Source organism: Sardina pilchardus, chromosome 2, assembly GCF_963854185.1.
Source record: "Sardina pilchardus chromosome 2, fSarPil1.1, whole genome shotgun sequence".
Classification (NCBI taxonomy): domain Eukaryota; kingdom Metazoa; phylum Chordata; class Actinopteri; order Clupeiformes; family Clupeidae; genus Sardina; species Sardina pilchardus.
Window position 1 is genome coordinate 40589784 of NC_084995.1, and position 13976 is coordinate 40603759.

Sequence of the window (13976 nt, forward strand, 5' to 3'; positions counted from 1 at the left end):
TGTGTGTGTGTGTGTGTGTGTGTGTGTGTGTGGGATTGTCTGTTGTACTAGAACTGCCCCGTGCTGGTCTGTCCTATAGACCTGTGCCATAAGCGCCACGAGCCCCCAGCAGGCGCCCTCCCACGTATCGATCCCTGCATCCATCACACACACACACACAGAGCTGTCGGGTCTGTTGTCCTTTTGACCGCTCCTTTATCACTGCACGTCTCCTTTCCCACCCACTGGCACGGGGGGCGTCACCCTGTTAATAATCATCTCTGATGAGAGGCACAGAGCACCCACGCCCACACCCCCCCCCCCCCCCCCCCGGTGTGTGTGTGTGTGTGTATGCGCGTGTGTGTGCTGGGACAGCAAAGGAGCCGCTACCACAACTTTCCCCGTGCCCTCTCCTTTTACTTTAACATGTTCAGTCTGAGAGAGAGAGAGAGAGAGAGAGAGAGAGAGGCGGTGGGGGTGGGAGGTACAGTTCAGCCAAAGCAGGAAAGGGAGGATAAGTCCACCACCTCCCGCCCTCCTCCTCGCCCCAACCCCTCCCCCTCGCCCCACCCCCTGTACTACCTCAGCCCGCTGCTGCTGGGCTGCGTGCGCTGCGCCAGGTACTCGCGGAGGTCCTTGGCGGCCTGGAAGCGGCCGTACTGTCTGGTGGGCTTGGCGCACTCGTCCAGCAGGGCCTCCAGGCGCCCGCTGCTGACCACGTCGGCCGGCGGGTCGTGCAGGAGGCCGCCGGTGGCGCCGCGCCAGGTGGCGTGGCGCGAGAGCAGGTTCTGGCACACGGCGTAGTAGTTGTGGTCCACCGTCACCCGCGAGCACAGGATGTCCTTGGAGAAGGAGAGGCAGGTCTCTTTGTCGCATTCCTCCGCGCGACTCTCATACCAGACGTCGTAGTTCTCTGGTTTATCTGTAGAGAGAGGGAGAGGGAGAGAGGGGGAGAGGGGGAGAAAGAAGGAGAGACCACCTGGTGTGTTATTGTATTGATAAAATCCACAGTCTTTTCAAATGACGCAGGCCACATCCAGTGTTATTGTGTAACATTTCAATCTGCCTCATTCATATAGATTTGCCTCAGCAATTGATTGTTCTGCTCTACAATAATGTGTCCCTGCAGAGACCAGTGCACAAGATCTACATCGATTGAAAACACAAACACACGGGTAGAGGTGTCAAGTCGGTCATGTCATACTCTACTGCCCTCCCCAGCCCCCAGCCCCCACCCCCTTCCAAAAATCAGCCACAAAACCACTTCCCCTCTGGGCCTTCTCTCTACAGTATCTCTACAATACACACACACACACACACACACACACACACACACACAGTGCAGAGAAATGACCTATTTTGAAGTGTGCCGTCTGCCGAAAGCAGCAGGGCAAAGAACATAACCCCCAGTTTCTTCCTCTAGCCGGTGTACTAATGGAGCGGACTGCTCACTGCATTCGGGAGATCAAGTGGAATCAAAGCCTCAAGACTGAGCTTCAGAAGCAGTTAAGGTGAGGCCAAGTCCATTCATCACTACCCAATCAAGTGTTCCCGCTCATTCAATCAATACCACAGAGAGAGAGAAAGAGAAATAAAAGGAGGAGGCAAAGAGGAATGTATGAGGAAAAAAGCAAGAAATGGGATAAGAGAGAGAGGAACAAAATGAGGAATGTATTAGAAAATAGCAAGAAATGGGATAAAATAGAGAGCACAAGTGCTTGCTAGACTGAAATAGAAAGAGAGAAAAGGAGAGCTAGAGAAAGAAAAAAGAAACAAGAAAAAAGAAAGAAAGAAAGAAAGAAAGAAAAAGAACAAGAGAGATTCAGCCTCAGAATATGAGAAGAGAGTGAAAAAGGTAGATGGTTTGAAACGGCACTGGGGTCATGACAAACAGGCAGGAAGAGAGTCCCGTTCATCAGCACAAACTATATTCGGTCACTGGGCCATAAATAGTGACAGATCCGCTTTCCCAGTCATTTGACACAAGTCAATGGCATGCCAATAACTAATTAGAGAGAATGAAGTCACCACTCTGCCAATCAATCCCTGCACAGCCAATTATGAGGAGGCTAGACAGAGCACCATAACGCTGCACTTCCGCATGCACAGGCCACACTTTAAGCCCCATGGGGACCGAGCGGCGTGGCCGGGCGTACGAGAGTACATCTGGTGCGTTACAGACCCAAGTGCTTTACAGAGAGGAGCTGACACTGCAGATGTCGCGCTGAATGGATGGCGGGGGAAAAACAGAGAGAGTGTATTTCTGCAGTACAGGAAGAGAGAGAGAGAGAGAGAGAGAGAGAGAGAGAGAGAGAGAGAGAGAGAGAGAGAGAGAGAGTGGTTATGTGGCTCATGTATCTGTGACCTGACGTTCTGAACCGATATAAAGACACCAACCTCAAACTGAGAGTATATACTGTACGATTTGGAGTATTTTCCCCAAATCCACAAGCAACCACGCACACACACAGCCACACACACACACACACACACACACACACACACAGTCAGGGTCTTACCCAAACACTTTTTCAATGAAACTTGAAATGTATCCACAGCGTTGGTCACATTAACCTTTCCAGATTAGCATATTTATTGTAATATCATTTCTTATGGCCTTGGCCACACCATATCTATTGTATCAAAAGAAAGCGAGGTAAAATGACTCACAATTCTATCACCTTACACACTAACTTACTTCTAAGTTGAAGAGTTGGGTATTATTCTTCCCCATTTTGCCACAAAGGGAGCCGGAAAGGCCCTTTCATAAATGCCTTTAGCAGCTCTCCTGTGGTTTCTTTTCTTATGGAGCTTCTAAGGAGCCAGTGAGGAGCACTTAAAGTGGAGCGCACGGAGCTATGAATTTCAGTACTAAGTCTAGCAGGAACTACCACAGAGATTGGACCTACAGCAGAGCGCTCACTGAGAATACTAAAAGAGCGGCATTTTGGCTAACACATAACTACATGGGGCCCCTGCTCAAAAGCTTTAAATAGCTTATAATGGGGGACCCATTCCTACATAGCAAATGAACATTACTGAACACAAAGCGAACCAAATTGTATCTTTTGACTATGTATGAATGAATAAATAAACTACAAATAAACTACTACAAACATCAAGCGTCAGTAATTGTGAACTGGCATCAGAAACTAAATAAAGTACATGTCTCACCTAAGCCGTTTAGATGTTTATAAAAACTTTTATGAACCTTTGTTATAGACACTTGTTAAAATTGAATTAGGCATACAGCATACTATATATACTGTATACAGCAATGATATTGTATGTCTGCAGTCAACCCTGAGCCTCCAACTCACTTTGCTTGATGAGTCTCTTGTCAGCCACGATGACATTCTCCGCGTCCACCACTATGACTTTTCCGTCTCGCGGGCCCACGGCGAAGTTGTCGAAGCTGACGTCCAGCAGGTAGAGGGCGAAGTCGAAGTCGTTGTTGGTGAGCTGCTCGGCGATGTCCATGAGCTGCTTGGCCAGGTCCAGGCGCTTCTCCCACGGGGCGTTGTAGAAGCTCCAGAGTTCCTCGCCCACGTAGTTCTCCGCCACCATGCGCCCGCACGCGCCCAGGTACTTGGCGAAGGGCCAGCCCTCGTCAGATGGGAAACTCTGTGTGTGTGTGTGAGAGAGAGACAGAGAGAGGGAGAGAAAGAGAGAGAGAGAGACAGAGAAAAAGAGATGAAAGAGTAACATGATCAGAGGAGATGGATGGCCCTTCACTTTCTTCCAATTATCCCAAGGGCTCGTCGAACCCAAGAATTCTCCCCTTTTATACGAGTACATCTGGCGGAAAAAGGCGAAAAACATAAATTGGAAATAAAAAAAGAAAACAAAAAAACATGACAGAGATTGATACACACAAAACCGGCACTGTGTAGGTAATATCCACATTCCTGCAGTAGACGACTCAAATATTAATGCTTTCTCGTTCCACAGGGTTTTGATATCTGGCTTACTGGAATGGTAGTATTCTCACTAATACCCGGGCGCTCACAGGCAAAGGCAATTAAATTAAAGATTAAAGGCGAAATTAATAAAACAATCATAAAAAAAAATTAACGGGTGATTTCTCAGACTAACAAGGCCGAGATCGAAAATTACTGTTGTGAGCAGGAGAGAGTGGAGCCTGGCCTGAAGAATAACTACAGTGTTTTCTTGCCTACTCGGCCAATATAAGAAAAATCAACCTTGACAAAGTTTCTTAAGCACAGTGGATATCTGATAGCCCCATTTCAAGTGGAGTCATTAAAAATGAATGGATCGCTATTTAATATTTTATAAAATGACTCCAATAATTCAGGACACAACACATACAAGCACAGGCACTCATGCACGCTCACACACTGGCATAGACTATGCATGAGATGGCTAAGGAAACGGACGCGGCTACCCACACACTTCCGACAGCGGCAAGTTAAGTAGGGCTGCGATGTCGTTATGCTTGATAACCCACAGACAGCCCTACAACATGGCTCTACAAAAAGCTACAGAATTACAAGGTCATCTGACAAAAGGCTCCTAAATCACCCAGGACACTCTGTGGCGATGTGAGGCAGGCTCGCAACCATACTTCGGGCAGAAAACAAAGTCATGTTCCCCTCTCTGCTAATGCACACAATAGGACTTTGAGGGAAATGGTAGAACCTGTGAAGGCCTGTGACGTGGCATTTGTCTACTTATATTGCATGTCTGTTTGTGCATAACACTGTAGTATGGCAACAAGGTGACGAAGCGTGGAGAACAACACATTCAAACGTCAATTTCCTCACTTTCTACCTCGGAGCTGTGGACACTGCATCGGTGCTGCTGAAACTTCAAGTGTACACAGACAGACAAACTACTGATAAGCACGCTTTTCAGCTTTGTTCAAACTGCACCGGCGTCAACCTTCCACCAAGACCCTGAAATCTTGTCCATACCACCACGGCACACACAGCATTATTGTAGATTCAGCACTACAGCGCAAGCCTTGGGTAAACAAACAGACAAACAAAGCCATTCAAAAACATCACCAAGGCAAAAAAAACATCTACTGTATGATTTTAATTTGATTTTAAATTGAGTTTAAAATAAATAAATAAAATGAATCAACCCATAAGAAAAAACCAATGTATATAGAGAATGTAAATGAATATCTTCTCTACTCATTGAGTTTCCATGTTACCTAACAACATACTGTTTTGTTCAATATTTTCATATTACGCAGGGGTGTACCATCACTTATTTGATGTGTTGCAGCCTTGATTTTGAAACGTAACTTTCATTCAAACATTTTTACCTTGCAATTAAAAGTACTGTTATGATGCACTCAAGCTGTTTATTTCACCCCGATCTCTTTTCTCTGTTCCTAAATCCTCGGCCATGACACTAACACAGTTATGCTTTCACCATGTCAACATGTCATACGGACTTGTTAACAAGGTCAAAAGCATGATCTTCACTGGAGGTGGTCTTTCAATGTATGATATCCACAATGAGTAATGTCATGCAATGTTTGTGCCATCATGCTTGTCTCCTGAAAAACATACTCTGTTACCATCTACTGAGGCATTTCAGAACTGTGGAAGCTGAAGTATTCGGAGTCGAAGTGTAGGTGTGACGGCGGAGTCTGGAACTTTGGAGAGTTTCGCGATGTTAATGAGCTCCTCTGGCACTCCTTGCACTTAATGAGGAAAAACAGTTGCCATTTAATCAGTAAAGCATTTAACTTTCAGCGCTAACCTTTCTACCACACAAATTAAACACCCTGCTCAAACAAATCAATGCGACCAACTCTGTGCCATACAGATGGGGCTTGTGTCTTATGGTAAATCCTGTGACCAGTGGTCACTGCTCACTCAAAAAAAAGGAATTCCTGCCCTGCCGAAACCAAAACAGCAACGTTGGGAAACAAACACAGCTAATTAATTTTGATTGAGAAGACAGGAATATGAATGGATCATACACCAAATGCACAAAGTCTTTGAGACCCCCATCTATCCATCAAGACTTGGTTATTATTCAGCATTACAGCCTTTGGTCGGGGCAGGAGGACCATCACGGAGACTGTGGCATGTGTACAGATGACGATTTGTCCTAACCTAATGCAAAAGTCTGACTGTCAAGCAGCATTGGATGTTCTCCGTTCACACTGAATCCGTTAAATATGGCACTCTACTGCGTCATGTTTCTCAGCCAGTATAAGAGAACACAAGCGACCAAGAGAAAATCAGAGACGAAACAGTGCGTCTGACAAAAGTTCTGCATTGCGCTGCACAACACCAGTTATACTAATTGAAAACAAATAACTGAACTGATGTCGTCACTGACGCTCGCTTGCGTTATGTGGTTGGGACACACAGTGATACCCATCTTACATTCTGTTTTCCAAAGCACAAGAATCTCTCCATCTGGTTTTCAGACTTCTGCAGAGAACAACTTGTATGTGAAGTGTAACGACAGGGAAAATAAAACATTTGGTTTCAGAGGGAAAAAGCCAGAGAGGCCAGTTATAGAAATCATGCTGACAAGTGACCAACAGGGGAAAGTGGAAATCAGCTTCTGTTACATTTTAAGTAACACAACTTAAGAGTGCCATACTCTGTGACCTTCAACTTGGCATAATACAAACATCCTCTAAATGCAGGAACACACTGGTGGCACCAGTGTGCTGGCAACACATACTGGTTCCAATCGGAAATACAGGAAACTCAATCCAAGCCACACGCACGGGGGATCGAATTCATCCAACAGCAGCAGCTCCACTGGAAGGTCAACAGACAAAAATGAGCAAACAAGCCAGCCAGAGCTTAAGTCAACGAGGACGCCTGATGTCCATTTTGCCTTGTTTACATTCCATACCGCTGAGGCAAACAACCTTGGAGGTGAACTTATAAACAGCCTTCTGGTCACTTTAAAATAAATAAATAAATAAATAATCAATCTCTGTTACTATGGCATTTTGGCTCCCGTCAAGTCAGAAGGGAAGACCAGAGGAAAGCGCCGGAGGTATTTTAACATAGTGAATTCCCTGTCAGGTGAGGGAGGGAGCTTGGCCAGCTTTGTGACCTGAAAGAGATTAATGGCTTGATGGACGTGTCACCCCCCTCTCACCACCACCACCGCCACCAACAACAACCCCCCTCAGGCTTGGCCCGTACTATTCTCAGCCTGACTGAGCAGATGGGCCAGGCTTTCAAGAGTGTGTGTGAGGGGAGGGGACGGCGTTAGTACGAGTAATGCATGCACATGGTCAATGGGCACCCACTCCTGAAGTAGACCGTACAGTGATTGTACACAAAACCTGCGTCACAGAGAGTAGCGAGTAGAGAGTAGAGAGTATGAGGGTTAAAGTAAATGGCATGGGATGGGGGGAAAAAAACAGGGAAGTAAACATGCTGATAAAACGGACAGCATTAGGATTCTTGTCACTCGCTGCACTAGCAGTCTAAGCAGCCCTTCCCTTCTCATGAGATAGTCCCCCTCCAGCCTGGAGCAAAGTGGCCAGCCCCTGCCCTCTACACGACTCCGCAAACAAAAAGGGACAACAAATTGTTTTTCCATCGACACACTAAAAATACATGGCCACAAAAGCTGGAAGCTAGCAATTCAGGAAGCATGCTGTGAGGAGAATGGAATGACCTCTGCGCTAAACAAAAGTTGATATGCTGTCATTGTCAGAAGTAAAAAGCTTCTCCGGGGCATTGTGCTTAAGTGTCAAAAGACCTAAGCGAGAAGGGCTATAGATTAATCACTCAAAGAAGAAATTGGAGAAATTGGATTTGTTTTCTGCCTCAAACACAAACTGAAATGTCAGGTTTGGTTTCCCCCCCCGAACGAGACTGAATTCACTGATGACTCTTGTGAAAGGACTGGCCTGGACAAGCACCTTTATTAGCTCTTCTCGTGGCTAACTCGAAAAGAAAACCACGAGGCCTCAGAGGGCAAGGCCTTAGATCACCATTAAGCATCGCATAAACAAATATCAATGGCTCAGGACGCCATCAATCAGCGATTGCACTGAGTGGCTGAGCTGCCCCTGCTGTTTCATTACGCTGATGGAATCGCTGTGCAGGTTGCAGGGTTGTGTGTGTGTGTGGGGGGGGGAGTGGGCTGACACAAACAGGGCTAATCACAGTCAATGGATCACGCTTTGAGAGGGAGCTGATTTTGCCGTTTACTCTACGCACAAAGAAAAAAACTATTGGTCAAAGTGTCACAGACGGAGTGAGTGGACAAAGTTAAGGAGGTCAATATGTACATCAAGCACTTAAACAAACATCCTGTTTTGTTTACTGGCTGTTGAGACAGCGGGGGGTCGATCATAAGCAGAAGTCGACTGGAATCGATGAGTTTCAGCAATGCAAAGGGGTTCCAGACGCATTGATGAGAGGGGAAAAAAGGCTTTGCAGGACTTTCTCAGGGGAGAAAAAAAGCTTTGCAGAACTTTCAGCTTTACGTGTTCACCATTACAGGAGAGAATACAGAGAACTCTGGCGTCTATCCGTTAACACAGCGTGCAAGATTGTAGGCTACTCCAATTTTGCAGATCATTTGTTTCCAATGAGATATGAAGTTCCGAAGCCAATGTTTCTGCAACACCGCACAACTCGCAGAGGTACATCGTAGCTCCTGTGAACATTTATGCAAATGTGGAGACCTTTCACTAATGGTCACATAGCATTTCATTTCAACAAAAGAGTCCTTCAACTCCATTCAAACTTCCCAACTGGACAGAAAAGCACAGCAGATTTCAATCCGGAGTCTTTATGATGGGCATATTCATTAATATAATTCAATGGTTTCATTTTTCAAATGTTACACCCTTGAGTTAATTTTGAAACCTGGCTTCAGTACTACCAGCTCCGAAGACAAGGTAGAGGTTCCGGTGATTATAAAGCCTGCCAGTTGGCTGCATGCAGGGTTTGAGATGTGGCAGTGAATGTGAATCCACATAGTTCTGACAAAATACATACATTCATATAGGACTTCTCTAGACTATAGAAACAGAGAGAGGGTGGCTAGAGTTCTTACCTGCAGCACCAGAGGCTCTGGGTTGAATGCTAACGTCATGAGCAGCTGCATGCGCTCCGTGTCCTTCAGGTTCTTCAGAAGGAAGCTTCCGGAGTCCTTGGTCTCGGCGTAGCGCCTCACCACCCGGTCGAGCAGCCTCTGGGACGGACAGTGCACCAGGTCGGACCAGCCCTCCACCACCTCGGGCGTGAGGAGCCGCACCTCGCCGTTGAGCCGCGCAAACTCCGTCTTGTACATGGACTGGACGAGGTCGCAGCGCGGGCGGCCCGTGGCCCGCTTGCAGATCTTCGCGTCGATGTCGGCCAGCTCCTGGTTGGAGCCCAGGCGCTTGAGCACCACCCGGCGGGTGCCCTCCCGGGGCTCGCCGTACTGGGCGAAGTAGACGTTCTTGACGTTGAAGAAGTCCAGGAAGCGGAGGCGGCCCCACGTCTCGAAGGACACCTGGCCGTTCATGAACTTGCGGCACCAGCTGGTGCCGAAGCAGGCCGGGCACTTGTTGAGGCCGACGAAGCGCCGGTCGGTGAGCTCGTTCCGCTGGAACGAGGCCAGCAGGCTGTGCGTGTTCATCAGCACGATCACGAACAGGCCCGCCACCAGCAGGAACTTGCCACAGCGGTACAGGCGACCGAACTTCAGAGACAGGAAGCGCATCATGGTGACGAGACACAGCTGTCACGGACGGGGACGAAAAAGGATGGGGAGGAGGGTGGTGAGGAGAGGTGTGGGGTGAGGGGAGATTTGAGACAAGAGTCAACGTCTACGGTTCATCATCATAAAGTTCACCATCATCATCATCAATGGGAGAGGCGGTGGCTGCAGTAGCTAGATCTCGATCCTCGTTATCAACGTCACAGCCATCGTCGTCATTGAAGTCACCTTCATCTTCACCACGGTTGGCATCCAGAAATGTCTGTGTTGAGAGCGAAGTAGCGGATTCGTGTGAGCAGCTTCAGGGGCGGTTTTCCCAATGTCATTTCCAAGCAGTGATGAACCTCCGCCAGTGACCTTTTCAGGAAAGAAAAAAAAAAGGCACATGCATCAGTGATCGTGTACATATTTGACTTGAATAGACTTCATAAGTTAATGCATGATCTTCTGATGGAGACAAATAAAGACTCTCAGTGACGGCTTCATCATTCAAGATTAAAACAAATGAATATTGTCAAACTATTGTGTCTGAACAATGACCACACTTACAGCATTTTCTGAAGAGGCTGAAAATCAGCAAATCATTTAGCTTACTTTCCATATTTTAAATATGGTCTTAATATTGCAAAGGGTTATCACAGATTTGCTTCAGAGAAAAATCCATTTACACAATGTAAATGGTATGAAAAACATAACACACCGACAAGTTTCTTAAAAAAAAAAATTTAAAAAAATGCACATGACTCAAAACACTTCAAAATTGTATGAGAACGTTGGAATATTGGCAGCTCATGTTGCTTTAATCATATTAGTGCAGGGAATGAATATGTAAAGGTAGACTAAAGACCACATCCTTCACTGGATGCTGAACAGACTTGGAAACCTTAAAGGCTGCTATCGCTCACCCACAGTCCAGAGGCAATCATTTAGCCCAGTGACTCAACAGTGACTACCGACTTCCTTGCCAGAACTCTTCCGGCTCAGCCACAGAAATTACTAGACTTGGTGTAATGGACCGTTAGGAACAAGCTGTAGGTTCACCATTACTGTTTACACATCAACACATGACGATAATAGCCCATTTCTGTGCCACAAGTTTAATTCAGTTAAACTTGAATTAATAGAGTCAACTGCTATAATGCTTTTCCTAATTCTCGTAGAGAAGTATTCAGCAATTCATTAGGCTACATACCAAACCTTCATGCCATCTTGGTTTGCATGTTGACACTCACATGCTTTCTTCTATTACACCAAATGTCAAGTTGGATGTTTTTCAATGCCGGGGAGGCAGCCTGTGATTCCTGTGAACTAAATCTTGAAAGTGGACAACCTCTGAGAGACAGAGAGAAATCGAAGACCTGTCCCAATGTAAATACATGAAAGCTTTTGATTTGTTTTATACTGAAAGTGTCGGGTGTTCAGAAGGAAAATATGAGCATGTTCGTTCGACTGCCTTGCAATTAAAAGTTTGAATGAATTCCTCAAAGTTTTTTGTCCCTGAATCATAAAGAGCACAACTCGCGCCAAGAACACTGGCAGCTACTTACAAGCGAGGGCACTTTATCTCACCGTTTCCCTTCATTATAAATCCTAAATGAATTCGGCTGACTCAATACATAAAAGGGCTGCTACAATCTCGACGATGTGATCTTCACAATTAATTTTAATTGGCCATAATAATTTGTGAGATAACACAGAACTGCGGATATTGGGGTCTGCTTAGGGGGTATTGTGTAAGACTGGACAATGGTTTATGTCTAGCCTTTGCCCCAACTTCAAGAACAAGGAAATATAATTAACCAGTGATAATGATAACCGTGATAACAGAGGCTTGGAATTAGGATCTCCAAAAAGCTTCTAGATAACGTTGGACAACAGTTTACATATTTAGCCCTAGTCCCCTGACTTCAAGAACAAGAAATTATAATTACACTCAAATGTCTCCACTGAATCCTGCCTGCACTCTCTGATCACATGCAGAGCTAGGCACTCTGAGGCATTCATCACAAATCTGCAAATTAGGTCACATGAAATTCAAAATAATTAGAGGTCTGAATCTCAAACCGCTCAACAAACAATTATTTCCCCGAGGCCAGCTCATAAAAAGCAGGTTTAATTAGAGAGACTGCAACACAAATACATTCCTAGAAGTGGATGTCGGACTCAACAAGTGGTCCACGCTATTAAAAAGAGGTGACTGAGGAGGTCATAACAGATGTTTTTCCTCTTTTTTTTAACCTTGTATTTTCACTTCGAACAAAATAGAGCAGCGTTAAAGAAAATGTGAAGGCCTAGCACCTTGCTGTTAAAGACATGCTCCCACTCAGCAGTCGAGGGCAGGTGATCAAGACAAGCCACAGCAGGCTTCAAGTACGTTGCTCCCTACCGCACTGTGATTTAATGATGCCATCAATGCAGTTGGATGACAGTGACAGTGGGCTTGTAGATTATCTAGGTGTAAGCCAAGCAGAGATAACGACACTGACGAGGCCGCTTGAGGCAAAACTTCTTCCCTAAATAAAAGCCACAGATATCTGGCTGCAGAGCTTTGATATAGGCTAGGCTCTTCAAAGTTCCTTTGGTCTGAGGAACCAGGCACGGAAACAGTCCAGGGGAAAAATTCATTTACATTAGCATACCTAGCAGAGCGCAATTTCCCTACTTGTTGTTTCTTTCGTGCCTCTTCATTCTTTTTCAATCACCAAAAGAATCTTTGGGTCAAAGAATTCACACAGTCGGTTATTTGAGCTGGGATTACTTTTCAGTGTGAATCATCGGGGAATCAATCAAAACTCGAGGTAATCATCAGATGCAGCACGTCCTTAAGCACAGAGGCAAGCTTTAAAAATCAGTGCATGCACTCGCTCCATTGTATTTGCGTCGGTCCTGATAACCATACCAGACCGTGGTGAATCCCCCTGTGAACATAGGCCAAAATGGTCTTTTTTTTTTTCAGGGAGTACAAAGAAAACACACAAACAGGACCATCGTTTTTTTGTGTTTGAGCTGAAATGAAAAATCGGCTGTTGCTCGGCCAGACTAAACATTAATCTTGTTTGGGTTATTGATCTGCATTTACAGCAGCATGCGTGCCTATGTCACAGACACAGATGTAGCACAGCCATTCGGTTGTGTTCTACAGTCCGCCACGGTGCAATTGCAATGAGACATTCCTGCTCTCCTTGATGACAAACCAGTAGTTACACCAGGAGGAGAGAGAGAGAGAGGGGGGGGGGGGGGACAAGTCGATAAAAGACTGAGTCCCTCAGATGCATCCAAGCTCATCATTAGACACAAGACAGCAGAGGGAGTTTCATTCAGATGCTTGAGCAATTGCTGAGCAGGAGGGTGGGAGGTACAGCCTTCAGCAAATGAAGACAGTGTAAAAAAAAAAAAAAAAGCTGAGCATAAAAAAAAGCACATGACTCATCCATGACAATTTTGTCCAACTTCCAAACTGTCCCACTTAAAAACAGATTTAGGTATAGCCCTTCAACTTGAGAAATCAAACAATAGTAACTGCAAGGACAGGGTTTTTTTTCTCTCTTTTTTTTTTAGCTCCCTCAGCTCTTCTCTGCATCCCTGTCAGCGCTGCTTGTCCTAAGCTTCCTTTACAAACTCCTGCAACTGAAGGCTGCTCAGAAAGAGGCAACAAAAGCTTTATGGTTTTACCCTCCACTCAGTTTAGGCAGAAAACACTTGCATGGAAACGAAAACAAAAAGACTCCCATTTCATCTCATTAGTCTTTTTTTTTTTTTTTTTTTAACTGGAGAAAGGGCTTTTTTGCTGAGACTTTTTTACAGTTCACATTCAGATCAATAAAGGCTACCGCTCATAAATACAAAAAAGCACTGAGCTCAATTAAAATTCCTTTCTATGCAGCTTGCATGTTTATTTCCCAGTGACTGGTAGGCTACACCACTGTGCTCTCAGAGACAGCAATAATAATAATAATAAAAAACTTGCCTTATTTGTTTATTGACTGTAGTAGTCAATAATGTTTGATCGCATATGCATTCAACATGGGCATTATTATGATCCCCCAGACAGCTTTCAGCTTCTCAATGGAGGAAAAGTAACATTATATTAGTTATGCAGTGTATGCAGTCCACTTCAGGCAAGAGGAGCTGAGCTGACAGATGATTTATCTCCATGGCAGAGGCCAAACATTCTACAGCATGCAACATGTACAGCACACATGCAGACCAACACATTTAGTAAGTCAATTGTTTACTTGGATGTATTGATTCATACCCTTACAAAACAAATAGGCTATTTGGATTTCCTTGCCGTTCATATGCAGGAGGGTAGCTGTAGAAAT

At 45.3% G+C, this 13976-nt stretch overlaps 1 protein-coding gene across 2 annotated transcripts in view; it reads right to left on the reverse strand.

Moving 5' to 3' along the window:
* Positions 1 to 309: 309 nt before the first annotated feature.
* dipk2aa (divergent protein kinase domain 2Aa) overlaps positions 310 to 13976 on the reverse strand; it is a 15348-nt gene continuing 1681 nt past the window's right edge. For both annotated transcript variants that reach the window (XM_062530467.1, XM_062530473.1), the window contains exons 2-5: positions 9883 to 10011; positions 9007 to 9675; positions 3300 to 3603; positions 310 to 901 (exon numbers count right to left, since the gene is read on the reverse strand). In XM_062530467.1, coding sequence (XP_062386451.1) covers positions 558 to 901; positions 3300 to 3603; positions 9007 to 9675; positions 9883 to 9906 — 1341 coding nt within the window. In that variant the 5' untranslated portion in view covers positions 9907 to 10011 and the 3' untranslated portion in view covers positions 310 to 557. The remainder of the gene's footprint in view (positions 902 to 3299; positions 3604 to 9006; positions 9676 to 9882; positions 10012 to 13976) is intronic.